The sequence below is a fragment of the Ciona robusta genome, chromosome 7 (genome assembly GCF_009617815.1).
Source record: "Ciona robusta chromosome 7, ASM961781v2".
In the NCBI taxonomy this organism is placed as follows: Eukaryota; Metazoa; Chordata; class Ascidiacea; order Phlebobranchia; family Cionidae; genus Ciona; species Ciona robusta.
In genome coordinates, this window is record NC_143241.1 from 3,007,507 (window position 1) to 3,031,317 (window position 23,811).

At 36.1% G+C, this 23,811-nt stretch overlaps 4 protein-coding genes across 5 annotated transcripts; 2 read left to right on the forward strand and 2 right to left on the reverse strand.

Annotated features, from left to right (window-relative positions):
- Positions 1-525: 525 nt before the first annotated feature.
- On the forward strand, positions 526-4,333 carry LOC149733779 (cytochrome c oxidase assembly protein SCO2-like). Its single transcript, XM_089881499.1, has 6 exons — positions 526-805; positions 1,188-1,491; positions 1,897-1,974; positions 2,383-2,505; positions 3,090-3,298; positions 4,108-4,333. The coding sequence occupies exons 1-6, from the start codon at positions 758-760 to the stop codon at positions 4,246-4,248; spliced, it is 903 nt and encodes a 300-aa protein (XP_089737625.1). The 5' UTR covers positions 526-757; the 3' UTR covers positions 4,249-4,333.
- A 6-nt stretch (positions 4,334-4,339) lies between these two features.
- Positions 4,340-8,438, reverse strand: LOC149733780 (sialin-like). The gene is made up of 10 exons (XM_089881493.1): positions 8,322-8,438; positions 8,011-8,256; positions 7,459-7,692; positions 6,685-6,859; positions 6,496-6,632; positions 6,081-6,239; positions 5,838-5,954; positions 5,624-5,747; positions 5,066-5,199; positions 4,340-4,972 (listed from the first exon to the last, which is right to left on the reverse strand). The coding sequence occupies exons 1-10, from the start codon at positions 8,352-8,354 to the stop codon at positions 4,799-4,801; spliced, it is 1,533 nt and encodes a 510-aa protein (XP_089737619.1). The 5' UTR covers positions 8,355-8,438; the 3' UTR covers positions 4,340-4,798.
- Positions 8,439-9,493: 1,055 nt separating this feature from the next.
- LOC149733781 (sodium- and chloride-dependent glycine transporter 2-like) lies at positions 9,494-17,270 on the reverse strand. Of its 2 annotated transcripts, XM_089881737.1 has the most exons (16): positions 17,205-17,270; positions 16,799-16,935; positions 14,923-15,052; positions 14,317-14,448; positions 13,716-13,889; positions 12,841-13,010; positions 12,581-12,667; positions 12,044-12,178; positions 11,545-11,648; positions 10,985-11,109; positions 10,791-10,903; positions 10,594-10,725; positions 10,432-10,531; positions 10,273-10,373; positions 10,048-10,215; positions 9,494-9,836 (listed from the first exon to the last, which is right to left on the reverse strand). In XM_089881737.1, the coding sequence occupies exons 2-16, from the start codon at positions 16,886-16,888 to the stop codon at positions 9,618-9,620; spliced, it is 1,980 nt and encodes a 659-aa protein (XP_089737863.1). In that variant the 5' UTR covers positions 16,889-16,935; positions 17,205-17,270; the 3' UTR covers positions 9,494-9,617. The 2 variants fall into 2 exon arrangements, with proteins under 2 accessions (XP_089737863.1, XP_089737864.1); XM_089881738.1 differs by lacking the exons at positions 16,799-16,935; positions 17,205-17,270 and adding an exon at positions 15,671-15,803.
- An 818-nt stretch (positions 17,271-18,088) lies between these two features.
- On the forward strand, positions 18,089-23,149 carry LOC149733782 (uncharacterized). The gene is made up of 9 exons (XM_089881739.1): positions 18,089-18,460; positions 18,658-18,831; positions 19,241-19,328; positions 20,170-20,325; positions 20,809-20,964; positions 21,209-21,354; positions 21,788-21,855; positions 22,224-22,437; positions 22,983-23,149. Exons 1-8 carry the CDS (start codon positions 18,453-18,455, stop codon positions 22,337-22,339), a joined length of 912 nt encoding a protein of 303 aa, XP_089737865.1. The 5' UTR covers positions 18,089-18,452; the 3' UTR covers positions 22,340-22,437; positions 22,983-23,149.
- Positions 23,150-23,811: the final 662 nt, after the last annotated feature.

A 23,811-nucleotide genomic window follows, 5' to 3' on the forward strand; every position in this document is an offset into this window, starting at 1 on the left:
TGTTTTAAGCAATTACCAACACGGTATTTGGGAGTCGTATGGATGCGGTTTTATAATTCTTTAATGGTTTTTGTTTACTACCAAATGGAACGAAAAAACAGGATCAAAAGGTTTTCATCTTTCCTCACCCCACTACAAGTATTTCAATATGTGACAGGTTGGATTGCTGTCTTCGTTGGCACACTCAACTTGATCAGTCTGCTCAAATGGGAAGTGGATTTATTTTTGACTTTATAAAAACAAAAACACGGAAGACTATACTCCGAAAGGTAGGCCTAATAGCAAGCGACGGTCCTTGGGCAGGACATTCTGATGATTTCACGGTTTTGGTATATTTATAGGTATTTTCTACTATTGAAATGGATGGTTCGAGTCGTTTATTCCTGCGTGTGGTGTAGATATTAAGCCATTTATTACACTCTGCCTACTTGCAGATTTTGATTACCATGTGGCTGTTGCAGACATGGCGCCTTCGTATTTGGGCATTACCTACTCATTCTCTAACCTGTTAACCGACGTGTTAGCCTTAAAACACATCTAGTGGAAATTATGCTTGAAGATGGCGTTTAAGTCGTTTTATAGACCACATCCATGATATTCTTTCTTCATACATACGTGTACCGTTGCTTTGATGAACAAGTTTAAAATAAAATGAAATACGAAATGTTGCTTCTATTGTGTAATGGTTTCGGGAAAATTTTCCACCAAAGAAAATATTTGTGACATATGATATATGATATAAGACTAACTTTAAATCATGTTTTGTTCATTTTGCTTAAAAATGAGACCACTGAGTCACTTAAAGGTAAGTGTCAGCGTTCATTATGCTAATATTGAATTGTAACGTAATTACATTATCAACTGCGTATACTAAACACTTAAGCATGATAACTGCATGTAAGTCCTACGTTTAAGCTTAATGAATGAATGTAACTCACTTTATCATCGCGTGGCCGGAATACGACAGTCGTTATAACCTGTGTGTTCTGTTTCATGCACCTCGTGCCAGCTTACAAGTTGTCGAAATGCCAATTGCCAAGTATGTTACTTTTTGGGTGATTATTTGTTGGTTAGTGCAGGCGTGCTAACCAACTGTGCTATACCGGTGTTACGAATCTCGAATCTGTGCAAAGTGCAAACTTTTCTTGTCACCATGTTTGCTAATCATATGACCCTGTCTTTCCTAGGTTGCTGAGAAGTTATACTTCTCATCAGTTTGTACAAAGTTGGCTCCAGCAAGTTCCAAACCACTCCACACATTTCCGGCCATTCACACCAACCTGCCTCTCCAGACAGCAACCAGAAACCTTTCATATTCACATACAATGTTAAACACTGACACTAAGAATGAAAATAGCAAGAAAAAGTCAGCTGAAGAACCAGTAGAAACACCACAACCAATGCCGATGGGCAAAAGACTTTTGATAGTTGCTTCCATCTTGCTTGCTTGGGGTGGAGTGTATTATTTAGCAACTACGCAAAAGAAAAAGAGTGAGTTATAAGCAGTGTATTTTCCCCCAATGATTAATAAACAATACACATATCGCCATATGGGTGCTAGTGGAGAATCTTTTCCCATGTTATCTGCTAACAGTGCTAACCACTAACCCCCTATGGCTATAATCCCAACTAATAACCTAAAACTACCATTCCAGCCTCTAATTCTTCCCACAGAACTACAGGAGCATACTTCACTAGTGCCTATTTATATATATATATATATATGTATGTATCTATGTACTAAATTATGTTTGATGAACCAATAAAACAAAAGGACATAGCAAATTGTTTAAACATTTGAATGAAAGTACATTTAACATCTAATATATATAACTAATTTTATCATATATAATAAATATATATAATATATATTATTATTGTGTGTCACTTTTTCAGACCGTCTAATGGAAAGGGAAACACAGTTAAGTAAAGTTGACATTGGAGCTGAAGATTATAATCTAATTGATCACAACGGTAAAAGAACTTGTACAGTTTTTGTTTATCCATAGAGAAAAAAGTCTTTATTCATAAGATTTGGTATTTTAAATGCATTAGTAACTTTTCATATTCTGTATACATTCTCTAGTAAGGGATTTGTTTGTATGGTTTAAAAATGACGAATATCTGTGTTATTAAAGTCATTTTTTGTTAAATGGTCAATAACTGTGCATTTAAAGTTTCATAGACCCCAAACTTTTTTAAATGTAGGGAATACATGGATAGTTAATGGAGCATACAAATTTAGTTTCAATTTATTGATTAAGTGCAGAATATTGTCACTCAGGTTTGATTAGTATGTTTGAATTGTAGCTTTTTCGGTCCGAATAAACAATTTTCATAATCAGCTAAACTGGCAATGTTATGAAACATTTGTATTCTCAGGAAAACCTGTCACCAAAAAAGATTTCCTTGGCAAGTGGCTTCTCCTTTATTTTGGATTCACCCACTGTCCTGATATCTGTCCTGAGGAACTTGAGAAAATGGCCGACATTATCGACCTTGTGGGTAAGCATAAAAATGTATAGAGCAGAAGTAGATTTTCTGCTTTATATTCCTTATATACAATCTGTATTTTATATTCAAAAATTGTGTCACATTATTTTACTGACCCAGTTTGTTGAAACAGTTGAATGTGTTTTCTACTGCAAATATTGTGGATGTTTGTGTACTTGGGCAAGCCTGTTGCTGCAATTCTTCCAACCCAGATGTCATTTATTGGTTGTCTAAACTGTCATACATTAAAAAAGAAAAAGTCTAAATAGAAATTTATAAAATAATCACCTACATAGCAGGTAAAATATGTGTCAACTCGTAAGCAGACATCAGGTGTATGAAACAGAACATGCATTTTACAACAACTGTGATTCCCCTACCACACAGCAAGATATAACTTACAATCAGTTTTTCCATGTAGGCTATTTATATGAAAAATGTATTACCCACCCTAACCACCATTTTTAATGGATTACATTAACTGTTAAAAAAATATAAAACTGAATATAAATGACTAAAACCTAATGTATGTATATTTAACTTAATTTAAAAAACATATTTAAGGAATTTATTAATTTATTTCATTTTTTTTACAGATAAAGATGAGAGCATTCCAGATTTGCTTCCGATCTTCCTCACTGTTGATCCGGAGCGAGACACACCTGAAGCAGTGAAGGAATATATCTCGGAGTTCCATCCGAAAATGGTTGGACTAACTGGAACTCCTGAAGAAATCAAGCAAGCATCCAAAGCTTTCCGTGTTTACTACAGTGCAGGTCCCAAAGATGAAGATAATGATTACATTGTAAGTGTAGAATTGTTCATTTACCCTGTTTTGGCCATAATAAGTGATGGTACAGCTCTGATTTAGGTTCCAGGCCTCTTGGCATGCTTTGCCTTATGACCTCACCCATATAGAACAGTCTTCGCAATTATTATAAGGAGATGCTGTCTTTATGACAGGTTAAGCATTTAATTTAGAAAAATGACAGAAAAAAAACAGTTTCTTAGTCAATTTAAAATGTGGTAGAGTCTAGGTTTTTTCACCAACCGCATTCTCTCAATGCATTCAGACCTTTGTTCAGTGTTAGTATAGCACTATGGGTTGAATGGGTGCCATGACAAAAATGGTTGGTACACACACCATTTAAAGGCGGTTTTACATTTCCAACAAAATGTGATATAGTGCGTTAACATGTGTGCACAGAATTGAACAAGCAATATTAACAACAGACTGTTTTTTATGTTCTTTGTATTATATTCATATGAAATTCTCTGCATAACGGTAAGTTGATTGTTTAAAACAATCACACCAGCAAAGTTTAAATTTTCAGTGCTACTGTATTCAGTTTTATTTTTGTAAGATTCTACAGCCTGGCACAGCGCCATGGGACTTGAGATTTAAGCCAATGGTCCATTACTCTGACACCCAGGCTAATACAAATCAATTAGTGACTATTGGATTAGAGCAAATTTCTGTTAAGTGTCTTTCCCAATGATGATACGCCTATCAATATTTGCCCGGTATTTTTCAATTATGATCCGCCAACTGTTGAGGAAAGGTTTGGAACTCTTGCTGTTATCATTGTCAAAACTTGATTTTTACTTTTTCAGGTTGACCACACGATTGTCATGTATCTTATGAACCCTAAAGGAAACTTTGTGGACTACTACGGCTCGCGATCGGTTGCTATACAAGACATTTATAACGGCATAAAAAGAAATATGGAAAACTATGAGCGACTACACGCATGAAACCCTTCGATCCAAACTAGCTTTTAGTCATATACCCATAGCGCTTGTAGTTAAATCGCAGTAATAAACTAATTCCCGTCTACAAGATTGTTGAATAACTTTTTATTTTTATGTGGGGTGAAGATGTGCTGTAAGTATTTAAATTTAATAATACATGAATTACTTCTGTACTTTTGGTGTGCGCACACCCTGTAAGGTATTAACTTATATGATTGTTTCCGTCAGCTTCAATATATACCCACATATATGATAGGAGAAAAGGTATGGTCTCTCTTGTTTCTGTTAACATCATCTATATACAGTAGGGTGGGGGAAGATGGGACACCTTTTAACTCTGTTTTCTCGTCCCATTTAGCAGTTAACAATGAACAATCAAACATTTATAAATCTATATCTTCACGGCTCCCATAGACCGTTGTTAGTTGTTTAAAATACGATCAGGATATCTGGACTTTATGTGCTAAAGATGTCCCATCTTCCCCCACCTTACTATATATTGAATTAACATTATTAAAAAAGTAACATTTTTTGTGTTACAACATGTATTGTTTTAAATATCCTCTGTCTTTTCAAGAAAGGCGAGTTCTTGGTCACTCTCCACTTTTTTTTCTTTCGATTTTGCCCATGGTTGCAATTCACATGTCCCGAACCAAAGGAATACTAATAGACCGAATGCAGATACTGCAGAAGTCACATAAAACACAATTCTCCAGTACGGGAGCGACTGTTTAAAATAGGAAACGTTAAGGCATCGCAGAACTTATAAATCCAGCCTACGTTTAAAAGGCCAACTTAGTCTGCACAGGCATAAACTTACTCCATCTCCAAGCATAACTCCCACTAGTTGTGTCGCAAACAAAGTCACTACACAGGTCATAGCGTTTGATATGGAATACAAGATTCCTGAATACGAAGCTGCCATATCAACAAGCGCAACGCGGTACCCGGCATCTGTAATAGAAAGTGTCGGTGTCATGTTAGATACGGCTGTGTTGGATAACTATAGAAGCTTTAAACGAGTATAACGTTAGATTGCCCACGTTTTCATTCTTTTTTTCTGATGCCACTTAATGAAAAACAAAGAAAAATTACATAATTAAATAATTGTGGCTCTAAAAAACAGAGTTAGGAAATCTGGGATTTAGGTTTTAACCGTACCCCATTCTACCCCACAGTACTATACATAATAGGGTGGGGTAAGATGGGACACCTGTAATATCCAAACATCCTGATCGAGTTTAAACAATTAACACCGGTCTATGGTAGTCGACATGATATGGTTTTATAATTCTTTGAATGTTTTTGTTTACCCTAAATGAGACGAGAATGTAGAGTTAAAAGGTGTCCCATATTCCCCACCTAACTCTATACTTACAATTGCATCCCACGAACATGTGTGACGTACACAACAGTACGATGGCAAGAGTATGGTTGCAACCAAATGAAGGCAAAACTAGAAACGACAAGACTGTACCTCCCATTCCAATACTTGTAAACACCTGCAAATAAACAACTTTTACAAATTTGCTCGTCAAGTTAACTCGTATATGCTTTTTTGAGGGTTCTTTCGAAAATATAGCCTATTATACCTTTCGTAGTAAAGTCTTTCGTATTTTTGTCTTTATTAAGATAAAGTCGGAGAGAAAACCACTCGCTAGTAGACTGAACATGTTTAGTCCGTATGGTAATGAAGATAAAATCCCAACCTGAGATATGGAAACAAATAAAACTAATTGCTCATAGGTTATTAGTTAGGCAAGTTCGTAAAAGCGTCCAAGGTTTAAATATTCTATGTGCTGCGTGATACACCTACTTACAAACGCTTTACTTACATTTTCGATGCTGAAGCCCAACACATTGGCAATATATTGCGGCACCCAACTATGTGTGATGGCAGATGCCCAATTTTCAGCTAAATGAGGCACAACAGTCGACCAGTATGGCTTAGAAGTCAATATCTTACGCCATGGTACAGTTTTAAAACTGGCTGTCTAGGAACAAACGTAAGAAGTTCCGTCGAAAGATAACGATACGATGTTTAGCTTTTTAACAAGCAAATATAACTACTGTAACCAAGACACACACAGAATCGTGTAATTTTTTGTCAGTCAAAATCCTAGCTAACCAGGAATAGTGAGTAGCTTTAGATACCCACATGCCGCTAGAAAGTCATAACATATAACTGCAGCAGCTCACCTGCAATCAGCTCACAAACTATCAACCTCCAACACGGGTGTCTATAAATACCTTTGTTTCTACAGATGCTGCATCCGAAAGGCTTTTCGTTATGTAACTTGATTCCTGTTTTGAGATTCTCGAATGTTTCAGGGGCGTGTCGTGAATTAACAGAAACCAAGCAATCGACCACAAGCATCCGACACCGCCTATGAAATAAGGTAGTATTTAAATTGCTTAAATATTTAATAGCGTAATCACCTGCCGCATAAAACGTGCACTCCCATCCAAAATACGAGATGATAAAACCGGCAAAAGTAAACGCCACTACGTTCCCAGATGCTACTCCAGTAAAGCTCAAAGCAACATGACGAGTATTTTCACACGGGGGAGACCAAGTCCCAATTGACTGCATGATTGTTGGCAGAGTGACTCCCTATATAGTATATACAGTATTGTATATAGCACAAGCATTTTTGAGCACGTAAGTGGATATTATATCCTTTTTCGTCGAACAGTTGTTCTTGTTGTTGTTTTTTTTGTGCGACTTTTTCTGCGCCTACCTCAATTCCTATTTCTAGCAATTGTTCTTTAAAAAGTGTAATCTCGGATTTCTGTTTCTTTAACTATTCGACGACAAAAAATATATGACCACTTGCGTGCCCAACAAACGTTTTTAAGCCACGACTTGCTTCATTAATGTACATTTACAAGTCTAAACGTGGTGCAGGAGTTGTACAAACCGTATTTACACATATTCTTTAACAATCGCTCGATTCCCATACAACATAAGTCATCGTGTGTTGTGAATACATGTACAAATGTATTCTAACCCATTGATACACGGTAACAAATGGCGACTAAAACCGCTTTGTTAGTTATTTCTGGTTTGTTTTTGATCGATCGTATTCGTTTTAGTAAAAGGATTAAACAATATTATGTTGATTGTTTCAACACGTGCTTACTCATTAATGATTTGCACTCTTGTATACGTGTTGTTTTTCTTTTGTTAAAATATTGACATTACATTCGAACCTGGAGTAAACCCATTGTTATTCTCAATGCTACCAACAAACCGAAGCTTAGACGAGCTGCTGGTGGTACGAAGAAGGTTAATATTGCAGAAAGTAAAGATGTGACACCAAGTGTGATTCGAATTCCAAATTGCTGCGCAAGCCAAGCGCCTGGAATATTGGAAAGGGTGTAGCTGTACCAATAACACGAAAGCAGTAGTCCTTGTTTTGCCAATGACCAATCAAACTCTCCTTCCTGGTGCAAAACACAACAATTATATGGCAATCTTGATGCAAAACAAATATACAGTAGGGTGGGGAAAACGGGACACTCATAGCACATAATATCCAAATACCCTGATCGTGTTTTAAACGGGTAATAAACGGTCTATCGAACGTGTGTGGTACGGTTTCAAAATTCTTGGAATGTTTTTGTTTGCTACCAAACTGGACGGGAAAATAAAAGAAATAGGTGTCTCTTCTTCCCCCACCCTATACTATATATAACTTATATTTTTTTTCTAAATTCTATACACAATACGTCCCCTATATATAGTTATGCAATCCAACTTACTTGATATTGTGAATCTTGTTCTTCAGTTGTATAGTTTGCTTGGTTACGGGGGCATACAACGGCAGTAGTTAGTAAACTCGCCGTGTTGTTTTGGTTCTTTTCGCTTATAGACGAATTACTAACCCCAACCATCGAGATAAGAGCAATATTTAATGAGTTCCTCAACAAATAAAGGTTAACTGAACCCAGAGCTGCCATAATCGTAACAACATACCGAGCTTTGATGTAGCAGCCAGGCGTTGGCTCCTAAAATGCAATAAAAACACATATTTAAGCACAGTAAAAACATGTATAATGCACAACAAGATTACCTCTTTCAATTGATTCATACTTTGCTTGGCCATGCTATATAATTTCACAATCTGTTTAACTTACTTCAGTAACTGTATGTAAGCATAGTATCATAACAGAACAAAAACTAAAAAAAAGTTTAAGTCGGCGAGATAAAAAGTGAAACAAACGATACTGGGACACCTTTTCTCGTCTCATTTGGCAGTTTTTTTTGTCTCATTTGGCAGTAAACAAAGAACATTTAAAAAATTATAAAACCGTATCTTTACGACTCCCATAGACAGTTGTTGATTGTTTAAAACACGCGATCAGGATATATTTGTATATCATGTGGTAAAGGTGCCCCAGCCTACTACCAGAGCACAACCCACAAGTCAGTTTCCAAAAATAATGATTTAGTGGCCGATAAAGCAACAATGATGTTACATGCGGCGTTTCCGCTTCCTATGCTTGCTGCTATATAGCATATATCATATATTAATTTTCGAGGTTAGGTGTTTCAGCACAGATGAGAGAGGCCATTCATGAATTTGTCAATGGCCTCTCTCATCTGTGCTCTTATAGACTGAAGGCCTACACTCTTCGGACTCGTTTTGACCGCTTTATCAAATAGAAGATGTTTGGTCCTTTTAACTTTTATTGTCACCACTAACCACTACAGCTCACACAGTATAAGTCGATAATAACTCCCACCATTTCATGAGAAAACAAACTCTCAATACATCTAACACTGAAAAGTGCTTATCAGAATAAATAGTAGGGTAGAGGAGGGTGAGAGACCATTAGACTTACAACCCAAATATCCTGATCGTATTTTGAACAACTAACAACGGTCCATCCGCGTTGTGAGGATACGGTTTTATATTTCTTTGATTTTTTTGTCTACTACCAAATGGGACGAGAAAATAAAATGAGTAGGTATCCAATCTTTCCCCACTCTACTATATATATATATATCGTACAACCGAGGTTTCAAGAGCAACTCTGTATTTTCAGAGTTCCCACGGATTACTCTAATTTAAACTGCTTGAACTATATTATATTTCTTGAACTATCGCATATATTCTAATGGTGTATAGTCCCCAAACTAACTAATTTCTTTTTTACTAAAACTAGACTCATCAGCTGATTCTATGTATAGTTTACTTTACATAATATCACAGTCGAGCTAACTAGAGCGGAAGTTTCAAAGTGCACTGAAGTAAAAATGTACTGAAATGCACGGTGTATACTATATATAGTATGGGGTATAGAGCAAGCGCACGCAAGAGTGTGTATATACAACAAAACTCGCATCGCAGGAATTTAAAAATTCGTCAGCCTTCAGAAGCTGTTGCAGTCGCACTCAAGTTTCGCTTTGACGTCGACGGGGTATCTTGTATTGTGTCGTGCAACAGTGTGGCGTCTGAATCGTTGTCAATTCCGCGGACATTGGTAACCGCAGGCGGATGCACATTAAAAGCGTAAAATCCAACTCTGTCCTTTAATAGATAAGGACCCCACCTTTTGTTAGGCTTACAGGCTGACTTGATGCGCTGAAACGTAAACACTTGGTAAAACAGGTCTATTTGTATAGCATTCATTTTCGATTTTGTGGGTGTGCAAACAAATTTGAATTGCTAGAACGTATATATATATACAAAACACACAAAATGCTAGAACATATATATATACCGTGCATAAAACTGTACCATTCGTGAAACTAGACGTATACCATGCATAAATTAAACAAATTTATTTACATACCTCTAGGAAAGTGCCTTTATTTCGTATGATCTCTCTTATTGCAAATATTGGAATGCACATGACGCTTGAAGCGACTGTGAACCAGCCAAGTATATTTGCCCACAGTGGGAAATTGTACTCGTCCAGTTTCAGAGGTTTGTAGTCCGCAATACTGTATATTAGGATGAACTAAAAACCGAACACTATTGGTTAGTTTGTTGTGTGTTCACATAAACATATACTGACCGTCAATACAGCAGGAGATATAACAGACCAGGTAATTTTCCAATAAGCGTTCGGTTTATGGCCGGTCATCATTTTAATGTCTTCACAAAACCGGTTTAATCCTGTTAAACGTTGTGTGTTTAGTGTGGCAAATAATATGGGCACGTAAGTGATATGTACCGTATATGTAGGATATAGATAGCATTTCAACAATGGCGCAAACAATCAAGGAGTACGAAGCCACGTAGCTGTCCAAGAGGTGAAGATAGAAGAAACCACCCTGTAACATTATATATACATTAAAATGTGTGGGGAGCTCGAAAACTGGGTATAGGCCCTTACCTGTGTAACCAGTGGCAGTCCAATGAGGAAAAGAAATATACAAACCACCAACGTGAAAAGACATTTTCGATGACGCAGTTGGCGGGGACAAGCGTCGGTCAGTGACGTCACAATGGTTTCAAGCGTAGCGAACTGCTCGAAAAGGGCGGGTTTAATCAAAATCCTCGCGCGGCGTATTCTGCTGTGCAAAGCGTTACCATTGTGTCGAGTCCTAGTGTGAACAGCATTAGAAAGAACAGGACCGACCACACAGGAGCAAACGGCATCTGAGATAATGCTTCTGGATAAACAACGAAAGCAAGGCCAGGACCTGCGAGTATTAGATAGAACTGGTAAAAGCTAAATCCAATTCTCGGAATGTAATAAATTTAAAGGTAAATAGACGCCATACCATCTGCGGCAACTGAAGCGATATCAGTTTTGAGCACATGCGCCATGAATCCAATCACTGCAAAGATGGTTACACCAGCGAAGATACTCGTGAAGGAATTGGTAAGTACAACGATCACTGAATCCCTGCATTAAATAAGATAAAACTTTTATATTGCTTTATTTACTATACTTGTGGTTAGACTGATAATAATTACACTTTTGAGAACTACCGTTTTGAGAACTGCAAACATAAAATTTACGTGTTGGCTTTTTTCAAAGGCGAGTATTATAATGTTAGATAATCGTTAATGTATAGAGGGTGGGGGAAGATGGGACACCTGTTCATTCTATTATCTTGTCTAATTTGGTGGTAAACAAAGAACATTCAAAGAATTATAAAACCGTATCCTTACAACTCCCATAGACCGTTGTTAATTGTTTAAAACACGATCAGGATATTTGGATATTACGTGCTACAGGTGTCCCATCTTCCCCTACCCTACTATATTTAAAGCTATTTGCTAATAACTCGAATCAAACATTAAAAAATGCTCAAATACACAATCAGGGTTAGGTTACCGGTAACAGTTGTTGTTGAATTTATTGTACGACGATAAAGTAATCAAACCACCCCAAGATGCAGATAAAGAATAAAATATTTGGGTTGCTGCGTCCTTCCACACCTGTGGTAAAAGTAACATTAGCTTTTCAACTTTTGCACTTAGTATTCTGAAACTGTACGTATATGTCTGCGCTAAAGTGTAGTTTTAACGCCTAGTTGACTTTCGAATACGGAAAATGACATTGTCTGATTTTCGCTATGGGTTTATTAGGTCGTTTTTTTAATATGCTTATGTTGTACAGATGGGATAATGGGATATCGTTAGCATCTAAACATTTCCTAATCGAGATTTTAACTTCAACAATGCTATTTTTGAGTTTTTGGGATATGGTTATATGATTCTAAATATTTTTTGGTTTACAACCATATAAGACAATAAAAAGATAAAATGTCCCATTTTACCCCACCCTACTAATAGTCTTTAGACATCACTTAACTTGCGGTCAAAGCTCATACCTTTGCTGTAAGAAGTTTTTCCCATCTCGGTTCAAAGAAGTAGCGAACTCCAACCATGGCTCCGTCCAATGTTAAACCTCGTATCAACAATACAGTGAGCACCACATACGGGAACGTTGCAGTGAAATATACGGCCTAAAATAAACACAACTTTTTTTTTCTTATTTTTGAAAATTTTACATTTTTTCTCGATAATATTGCTGGTTGCACAGGCGTAACACGGGTTTAGGGATTTAATATTGTGCATGAAAATTCTTTATTCGTGAAATAATATTAGGCAATTTTATTTTTTTGCTACCACGCTTGGAAATCTTGCATATAGTGTTGTGGGGTATGGTGGATAAGGCCTAAACACATAATATCCCATATTTCCTAATCTTGTTTTGAACAAATACCAAGGCACTTTTTCAGTCGTGACAATACGGTTATAACACTTTTAAAATATTCCGTGTTTACTATCAAATGGGACGTCAAATAAAAAATATGGATTATCTTATCCTACTTAATATAATTTAAAAAAAAACTTGTACTGCTTACTTTTCCCGAAGACTTAACGCCTTTTATTAGACATGCATATATGATGACCCATGCAAGGAGTAAAATTAGTGCCAGTTCCCATCGTATCTGCAAAAAAATTGTAATTATAAAACAAAACGACAGTCTATGGGATTCGCAAGGATATACGGTTTTTGGGACGATAAATAGAATGAAAAGGTGTCCGATCTTCCCCTCGCCTATTTATGATATAGTCTAACAGTTTATCGTCTGCGAACTTCCAATTATAACTAAGAACGTACCTTTCCAAGATTTTCAATGCCTTGCGTCTTTTCCAGTACTTTGTAATTCCAATATTCCTCACTCGGACTGATGCGGTGTGCCATTGAGAAATTTGACGTAGTTGTGTTGAATCGTTGTGAATTATTGAAACCGGTTTCAAGAGATGAGGGAAGAGTAAAATTTAAAGTCACTACAAAGTAAAAGGTAAGTTTAATCGGTACAAAGAAATTGAACGTACAAAGCATATTTTTTTATCTCTTTGAATACAGTAACAGGGCAATTAGCAATCTAAGGACAGTCGTTGGACATCCGCGCAAAAACTATTTAAAAGTGTCAATAATGCGTGACCGCTAAATTATTAGTAGTAGTACAACAGTGCGCTTGAATGTTTTCTATATGGGTGAAGTCCTGCGGCGAGTTATGCTGACATATAGGACCTGGGATTAGCCCAATATATACGGTGAAATATATGATCGTTTTTCATATACAAACTTGTTTAGCAATATCAGCCCGTATCGCCATTAGTTAGTCTAATGGCAGGCGTATTGTAAAGTTTGGTTGTGAAAATGGTGTTAATCTATATTGTTTGCAGCTCGCCTTGAAAATCTATTGAAAGTTTTGTGTATACAGTCATGGTATCAAAAGCGTATTGTATTAATTGGAGTTATTGTTAAAAGTTAGCATAGTAGGGTGGGGTAAGATGAGACATATTTTTATCCCATTTTCCTGTCCCATTTGGTAGTAAATAAAGAATATTTACATAATTTTAAAACGTTACTCTGCGACTCTAACGGAGAATTGTTAATTGTTTAAAATAGGATCATAAAAAAATTGAATATTAGTATTACCGGTGTTCCATCTTACCCCACAGCCTTATCAATATAAGCAAACTTACTGTTGTATATTGAAGTGCTGTGAAGACATGCAGGCGTGTTCCAATCGTTATTACAGCTATCCCAAGGTAGTTCCGATGTCAGAGAAGAAAACAGAAAGTATAGCGTGTAGCAAATTACAACATTGTAGTATACACCCACGTATACGGATACGACAACCATAGCAACGCCCAGTCCTATACAGGAAATAATATTAAGGTTTTTACATTTGCTGTATGTTGTATGGATAGAGGTTGGGGCAAAGTTAGTGGGTTAGGGCAAAAATGCAGGTTTTATTCTCATTTATCGTCCCATTTGGTAGTAAACAAGAAATATTTTAAAAAATTTATAACCGTATCGTCACGACTGTAAAATAGCCCTTTTAACTGTTCAAAACAAGATTAGGGAATCTGGTATATATGTGCTTAGGGTATTCATCGTATACCCCACAGCACTATATATACAAGATTTTCAAGCGTGGTATCAAAAAAATAAAATTGCTTATGTTATATCCACAATTATATACTGTATTCTCGCGACTCCAAAATGGCGTCTTCACGATATAATCAGGAAATATAGAATGTTATACGGTAATGTATCCGTCTTACTCTACAGTAAACTTACCCTTGACGATAGGCACACCGTTAAACGCCCCCAACGGGCCTTGACTGCAAAACTGACCTAGGGAAACTTCCAGAAAGAATATTGGGAGCCCGGCTAGAACCAGCATAGTGAGATAAGGTAATAGGAAGGCGCCTGTGGAAAAAATAAAGTTTCAGGTACAGCATAAATTATATGAAACATATTTGGTGCAAATAGGAAGTAAAGTTGTTTTACGAAGCCATATGTGTAAGAACCGATTATATGTGTCATGCTGCTGAACACCAAAGAGTATCAGTTTTACTTGTTTACTACAGTGTTTATTACTTTATCTTTCCCACTCGTATATATTTTATTTCACGCAAAGATCGCTACCGCAAATAAAGTATAGTTAATTTTACTTCATGTGGTCGGGTGGGGTAAAGTGGGACACGTGTTAATGTGGGACAAATTGTTTAAATTTTTTTGACGGCTTTCTATTTAATGATAAAAAAATAAAAATGTTACAGGATAACTGAATCGTATTCTAATGGTTGTATAAACCATAATCAAAGATACAATACTCGTTTAGTGTTTTTGCTCAGATAAAGTTATCGCAATCACTTTTATAGTGAACATAATCACTTTTACCTCCTCCGTTTTCAAACGCCAAGTACGGAAATCTCCAAACGTTTCCCAATCCCACGGCATAACCGATCATAGACAGTAAGAATTCGGCTTTGTTAGTCCAGTTTCCTCTCTCTCCTGTATCGTCGTATTCCTGCAATTAAAAACGCATTAGGAATTACTTAAGACTGGTGTTGTGCCAAAGTGGTTAGCGCGCCTGTCTCTAGCACAAGACACTTAATAGAATTTACTCCAACCCAGTGATTTTTATGTGTTGTGGTCGCCATACATTACAAAAAAAAGTTGTAAAATATTCAACCGACAAAGTAACATGTGGTAACTTGTAAGCGGATACACAAGGTGTGAAACAGAAAACCCCTGTTAATTATTATGACTGTCGTTGCTACACCACACAAAGAATAATGTCAAATTTCTTTATTAACGTAAAGTTAAAATACAGCACGTTTTGTAGTGTTATATTAAATTTATGTATTGTACCGTTTTAAGTTTGGTACCTAAAAACGTATACCCTTTAGCTAGTGTTGTATATGGTTGCTTTTATTATATACCTATACCATTCCCGTGCCCTCTATTTGCTACAAACGACATCAATATTGATTTAAAATCGACCAAGGTCTAGGGCGCTTAAAAAGTAATTACAATTGAAGTTCTGACACAATCCTACCCAAAATGATTTAATGTACGCTCAATCAATAAGAATACTGTAAATCGAAAAAAATATAGTACTTTGTACGGCAAGTACCATGTATACCTTATCGGTGGTAGAATTTAATTCCCTCATACAAGTCTCAGTTGCCTCATATGCAAATGGTTTCATTTTATGAACGTGGTTCATCCCGAAGCATAAATCAGTTACGTAAAGATTTTGTATATAGTTCTAAATTATTTTTAAAAATCCATAGGCTATAACTCTGAAAGCTTGCAATGTGGAATCATTTATTTTGTTCTATATAGATAAACCATGCTTAATAAGACTTTGTGGTTTAGTTCCTGCCTTTATAGATCTGATCATTACTACAAAACGAAAACTGGCTCGTCACAGCGTAGTTTATGTAACTTCATAAACACGCAAATAAAAATCAACATCCAAAAGCCACACGAAATTGCAACTAATAAAGGAAAACCTAAGCTATGCCAGTCACTTTCAATTGTTTTAGTCAGAAACACCGAGTCTAAAATAGTCCTATTACGCAAAAATCTTCTGCCTCGCATAGTATATGCTTTGGTGTTTTATATACAACCACTAAACGTCTACCATTAAAGAGCAAAGAAAAAAAAGAGTAGAACAAGAGAGTTAAGCTCTAATGATCGGGCACGTTCCATTACAAAATATTTAATACAGAAGGTCTGTAAATACCCATTGTACAAATGTGAAGCCGTGCTGAATTGTATATTTATTATACAGCCGCTACGTGCCCAACAAGAACTACTCGATGAAAAAGGATTTGTATAGCCACGACGTGCTCGATTAATTATTAAAATAATGGAACAGACACATCGGTCTTTGTCTATGAGGTTACGCTGGCTCTGTACACTAAAAATGTACGGGAGTGAAAAACCCAGACGAGCCTAAATCGATTTTTTTACATAAGCAAACGGCGTAAAGATCTATTACGGGGAGCAACTTGAAAAGACCGTTTTTTTTTGCATTTACATTTTTACAAGTTGCCAATGTTCTGTAAGCAGTTTATATAATTAAAACAGACAGCTGTCGCGAACGCGCTGTTAAGTAGTTAAAAGCCAACCAAACAAGGAATTAAGATATTTTTACTTAAAATAACTTTAAACAAAGTTATATACTTTAAATAAAGTTATTTAACGAAATTTAACTTTTTTAGATCTTCTGAGTCGACATAGCAATAACTTCGTGCTTGCTTACCGGGTGAATGACACAACCAGCTGGGAGTTTGGGTACAACATCATCGGGCCTACATTTGGAACATCCTTTGCACTTTGTGGTCGGTAACATTGTAGTTGCTGTTATATCCGCGGTCTGTGTAAGTTCTATGGAATTTGCTGAAACGAACGTTATGACTGTAATAACTTGAGGTAATCTAATATTGGTTTCTGTAAAAAGAAAACAAATTGAATGAATGAGTTAACAGACTTAAAGACGTCCGAAATAGTATAGCAACGTCTCCACTCTGGTGACTTTTAGTTCTATGGGTATAGTAGTCTATATTGATCCACAGCGCCGGTTAAAAAAAGACAAGAAAACAAATTTAACAATTACATTAAAAAAAACTACAATAATTGCACATAAAAATTAACCTAATTGTACATACCTCATGCTTATTATGCCACCTTTAAAATATTTTATTACACATGCCACAACACGTGGCAGGCCATGCATATGAAAATATTACACGGATTGGATTATATCTTTTGTGGATTGATTGTAATAAGACGTATTGTTACGTCACTGTAGCCAGTAAAATGAAAATCAGAATTTGGGATGAAATTTCTTGTAAATGGCGTTGTATATTTGTGTATATTCTGTTTTGCAATTGGATTTTACAGTTTGATATATATATATATGTGTGTGTTTTATTGCTTATATAATATATAGTATGCCTAAATTAAAGTAGTTTAGAAAAAGTATGACGGACGTTTTACTAAAATGGTTATATCATAAATTTCGTTTAACATAATATCTTATAATGACGTAATATACCAATTATGACGTAACATACCATTCTAAAGGTGAATGAAAGCTGGGAATTTTTTTAATTTCCGATTTTGTAAAACGGAAGTATTGAATATTTTTACAATATTTAAATAATTCTTGCAATGTATCGAAGTCAGAAAGATAGAAGCAAAAAGGGTGGTGGGGACCCTGGTGCTTGGACGGTGCAAGATCGTATTGAAGAAGTCGGGGTAAGCTGTATTTAATGTTCAATCTGAACGAGCACACTATGAAATTTTTCATCGATCGTTTTCAACACAAAAATAGACCTATTCCAAACACATTTAAATTAAGAAAAATGAATATGCGTTTTTATATTCCAACATTTATTCTTGCGTTTGGCGAAACTACAAACACCGGCCGATCCATGCATTTTCCGAACAAAGTAGATTTCTTGCCACCGGATATTTTTATTCTTACTGTCACGTTTTTAACATCAGCCCTGCGTTTTTTGGGGGAGTGAACAAAGATTGTTTATATAATTAAATTTTCCTCGCGATTCTAGAAGAGGGTTGGCGATTGTTAAAACTTGATTAGGAAATATGGAATATTATAAACTTAAGGTATCCCATCTTACCCAACCTACTGGATTTGTACTGTCAGAAGTTATTACATTACTCACTGAACGCACAACTTTTTTGTGACTCCTAGGTAAACTGACCCTCAAGCAGCGTGACCAGGCAGCATACTACACATTCTCCCAGAACGAGATAAAAGAGAATGAAAACCTCATTCGTAACCTCCGAGCGGAGATCAAAGAGAAGCGGAATCTACAAATGATGAGCATGAACGCGGATGAATATGTTATCCGGGAAGGTTTTACGAAAACAGGGAGTCACAGCTGGCAATGCAAAAGTAAAAACAAATAAGTTTGAATTCTTAGGGTTATCCCTAAACACTTTTATACAATTTATTCTTTTTTGTTGTTTATTTTTATTACACGAGTGTTCTGTTTCTTTTACCCGGTGTGCGCTATTACGGGTTTCCATTATGTAGTCACACTTGTAGAGAGTGTATTTGGCAAGAGTACTTCGGGTAAACTCTGTTTTTAGGTACACTGTTGCAAAAGCAATAACGGAGAAATATGAACACGTGTTCGATAAAGCAGCAGTTCTTAATTCAGCGAGGCATGAAAAGGAACGGAAACAACGAAAAGTCCGAGAGTTGTTATTTGTGTTGAAAGATGTGAAAAGTTTAGCAAAATCGAGCGAAGAGGATAAAAGCAGGTGTGTATATATGTCGGCATGATATAGTTTTATTGTGAGGTATGTATAGACTTTCTTCAGTTAGTACTTTCCTTACTATAAAGCATTTTTATCTCGGTGCTATTAAGCTGATATTTTGTTCTACGGGGTGAGATCGGATACCGATGGCACCTAACATCCCATATTTCCTGATCGTGTTTTCAACAAATTAAACGCTTTTTTAGAATCGCAAGCTTCGGTTATAATATAGTTCTGTAAATGTTATTTGTGCACTATCAAATGAAACAAGAAAAGAGAAAGCACTATGTCCCATCTTACCCCACCCTAATATATTGTTTTGTTATCCAACTATATACTACTTTAGTTAATATAGTTATTACTTTACTTTTTTGAGCTATCCCAGTTTATGATTTGTGCTTTCCTGCCACAGCCAACGGGTTCGAACGTTAACTACATCATTGGATAAAATGAAGATGAAATGCAGCTCAGCAAAGTATGTTCAGAAGACATATAATCAGGTAATACGGGAAGAAAACTCGCCTTAAAAGTTTAAAGACCGATTTCCGACTGTATTTTATAAACTGTGACGCATCGAATGTTTAAACTTTAAAAAAAATTTGTCTCAAAATGATTCTTAGGCCTCACTGATACCCATGTTTTAAGGGTCAAAAGTCGGATGTTTGTTTTTAAAATTCAAAAAAGCGCAAAAAAGTCGAAAATTACCCTAGAAACAGTGCAAAAAGTACCGCGTACGTTGTTAGTGCTTATACCTACAATCTCAGCTGTCGTGTTGCTTGGTATTTTGTATGCCGATTGATAAACAGCAGCCAGCCACATTGTCGCGAACGCTATCTAAAACTAGAACATTTTTATATAGTAGGGTGGGGGAAGATGGGACACCTTTAGCACATAATATCTAAATATCTTGATCGTGTTTTAAACAATTACTAACGGTCAATGGGAGTCGTGGGCATATAGTTTTATAATTTCTTGAATGTTCTTTTTACTACTAAACGGGAGAAAATAGAGGTAAAAGGTGTCCCGTCTTCCCCACCCTACTGTACTTAATTAATACGCAGAAAAAAAAACAAAAAAAACAAAAAAAATGGCTAGGTTCCGGTACGTGAGATAGTCCAAATGTTTTCTTTTCTCGTCCCATTTGGTAGTAAAACAGCAATATTTGCAGAATTATATACTCATATCCTTATATACGGCTCCAAAACAGCGTTGTTAATTTGTAAAAATACACTTTTTAAAAACAGTGTGTGCTGACTATATCCATCATATCCCACAGTATGGCTGTGTGAATTAGAGACAAAAAATATTTTAATCTGTAATTCTTATATGTTTGTTTTAAAGATTCTGTACCACATGGGGCGGGACAGTTTGACCTTGCCTGGCCGACTCAGTAATGTTGAGCAAAGTCTACAGAGCATTCAAACTGAGCTGAAGAACGAATTGGTTCAAATTCAGAACGATGCTAAGACTGCGTACGACCAAACTAAAGTGGAAAAGGTAGTTGTAATTTGTAAGATGTTTTTATTACTAATTGCCTTATTATCTTGCCGGTTTTTATTTAGGGTTGGGGTAAGATGGGACACCTTTTCATTATATTTTTGTCTCATTTGATACTCAGCAAAAAAACATTCAAAGAGTTATAAAAGCGTATCCTCGTACTCTTATAGACAGTTATTAATTGTTTCAAATGCGATAAGGATATTTGAATCTTAGGTGCTAAAGGTGTCCCATCTTACTGCACTGCGCTGTACATCGTTGTGGCCTTTCGCGCGTGGTGTTTAACTCATAAGAAAATGTATAAAGAAAAACAGTGTTACTATTTTCGACGTTGTCCGCCATGCGGGGACATAAATACTTGACCTTCTGTATTTTAATCAATTAAAACAGTGTGTATATAGCGTTTTCTTAAGTTCGACCTTTGTCTTGTCTAAGTCGCTATGTGTATATGCCAAAAAACAAATCTGGTTTTCTCTTTCGCAGGAACAACTTGAATCTAAAATTCTAAAGGGAAAACGATCTCGGGATTCTAACTTGGCGATGACGCGGCGAAAATTCAAGAAACTTAACCAGGAGTCGAATGAAAAGGAAACAAAACCAAGAAAGAGAATACCAAATAAATTCAGCCAGGGTGACTCGGTAAACTATAGGATGAAAAGGATCTTCTTTTGATATTTGGATGTAAAGAAATATAATAAGAATTCATATTTCATGGGTATCAAGGTATACAGTATTGAAATATGCTCACAAAAATGAAAAACGTATCCGTAATTAAAATCCCATACATACAGAATATGGCATAGTGTTTGTAGGAAAGTTAGATAAACTGTTGGGGGTTTATATAAAAAAAAATTACGTTTAAAAAATTTACATACGTTCTTAGAAAATATTAACAAAAGATGGAAAGTATTTTTGGAAGAAAGTTCGAACTTTCTGGGTCACCAAAAAAGCAATGGACAAATTACAGGAACAGATGTGTGTCAGTCAACCTACCAACATTGCAGTTTGCTTCGAACGCCAAATACAACGGTGCGTAAAACTTACGATAGTAGGACGGGGAAGACGGGACACTTTAGCATATTATATCTAAATATCCATGATCGCGTTTTAAACAATTAACAATGTTCTATGGTAGACGTTAGGGTACGGTTTTCTATTTCTTTGATTGTTTTTTGTTTACTACCAAATGGGACGAGTAAATAGATTAAAAAGGTGTCCCATCTTCTCCCAACTTGCCATATAAGATTTGTTGTACTATGTCGGAGCATTATCTCGCAGTACGAGGTTTAATACAGATCATTGCATATATAAACTCAGTCCAAAATTTATGTTTTGGTTCGGATAAGTTAGTAAGTTGGTTAAAAATTAAGTTAGAAAGGCTAATTGGTTAATAAAGGAGTATTATAAGCTATCTAGTGGGGGCCATTTATAGTAAAGTATAACGTCGTGTATATAATCCCAGGCACAAAGAGCTTCAAGCGATGGTTAACATATCTATGGAACGCAAGGCTCATTTAACCAAAGTTTTAGGTAAGACGTTGCTTAGAATTATTCCATCTTATAACTGGGGTTTGTACGCTGTTTTTTTCGAACTGCGTTAAACGATTTACTGCCAAAGCGTCTATGGTCAAAACGAACGAAAAAAACAACATATAAAAACCTGTGCCACCCGGCCTAACTTACTATAACTATATAGTCTAGTGGGGAAGACGGGACATCTTTACCACATAATATTATCCTGATCTTTTTAATCAATAACAAAGAGCTATGAGAGTCGTTAGGATACAGTTTTTTAACTCGTCTTTGAGTGTTCTTTGTTTACGACCAAATGAGACAGAAAATTCCCACCCTGCTATAATTAGGGAAAAGTATATAAGGCAACGATCTAATATAATCAGATGGAATACTGGAAAGTCTGGACGACAAGAAGCGTTGCCATCAAAGCCTATTGGAAGACACCGCAGCAAAAAAGCAGAGTTCTATAAATGTATTGCGGAATCCAGCAGGACTTTAAGAGAAAGATCGAGTAGAAGTGATTTAGTCGACCGATTAATACTTGATGTGTCCAACTCGACCGAGCATATAAGACACAAAGTGGCATCGAGTAACTGGGTAAAGCTTGTATAAACATATAGTAACGGGGTAAGATGAATATAGGGTTGCCCCATAGTGCCAAATTTTCTAATTGCGTTTAAACAACATTGTTTTAGTGTTGCGAGGATACGTTTATATAATTCTGTAAAACACCGTGTTTACTACCAAATAACACGAGGAAGGGAAATGAAGACATGTATCATCTTACCCCAACCTACTATATTTATCGACAATGGCTAATTTAGTGACCGAAACAACTACATCAGTCTACGTAAGGCTTTTCAGCTCAAACATAAAGAAGGGTTTCGTACTAAAATCAAAGCATGTACTTGTCGTTTTAAAACCAATAGGACAAGTTCTATTAAAATATAGTACTGTGGGATACCGCATATATTCCATCAGTGTATATTAACACACTGTTTAATAGCAACACGGCTATGGTTATATAATTTTCTAAACATTTTTGTTTACTACTAAATGGTACGAGAAATAGGAGTAAAAATGTTTCATTTTACCCTTACTGTGCATGTATTTTTCTAATCTGAATATGTTTCTAACAAAAGCTAAAGTTAAAGCTTAAGAAGCATGGCTACGAAATGCCCACTACATTAGACACATCAGCCTTGGAGGTGGCTGATCCGTTTGAAGATCCAGTTACAGCATTAAATGCTTGTGCCGATCAACTTAACAACCTTACTCTGGAAATGGCTAACAGGGCCGAGGAAAATCCAGTGAGTCATCTGCTAGTAGCCTATATTATTGGGTTTATGAGAAAACAGCTAGTATATTTGTATAGTACTGTGGGGGAAATGGGCCCCTATGGCACATATCCGAATATCTTGAATAAACACTCTTTATAAGGTCGTAGGAATACGGTTTTGTAGTTAGGTAAGTGCTGTTTGTTTACTACCAAATGGGACGAGAAGTTAGAATTAAAAGGTGTCCCATCTTACCCCAACCTGCTATAACATATTTAACGAAGGTCATACTTACTAACAGGTGCGAGACAGTCGTTATAACACGGCCAGAATAAGCTGAACTAGAATAAGAGTAGGTCTATATATTGGGTAAAATACGTAACTGTTAAAACTTACAAGAAGCAACTTGCAGCAGTAACCGAAGCAGACCAATGCTCAAACTTAGTTTTTTTTTACTCCGCAGTGATTATGGATTTGACTGTAATTAACAAAGATATAGCTGTATTTTTATATATGCCAGGATGATACGGTCGCTGAAGAAGTTTTGAGCGACTGCGCCCAAGATCTTCTTGTATCCATGCGTGCAAGTGCCCCACAAAACGTCCGCATCCAAATATTATACACAGACTTTACTTCAAGGGCACGTTTGTCCTTCGCGGATATTTATTGGGTGCGATTTTACGCATGTCCTATA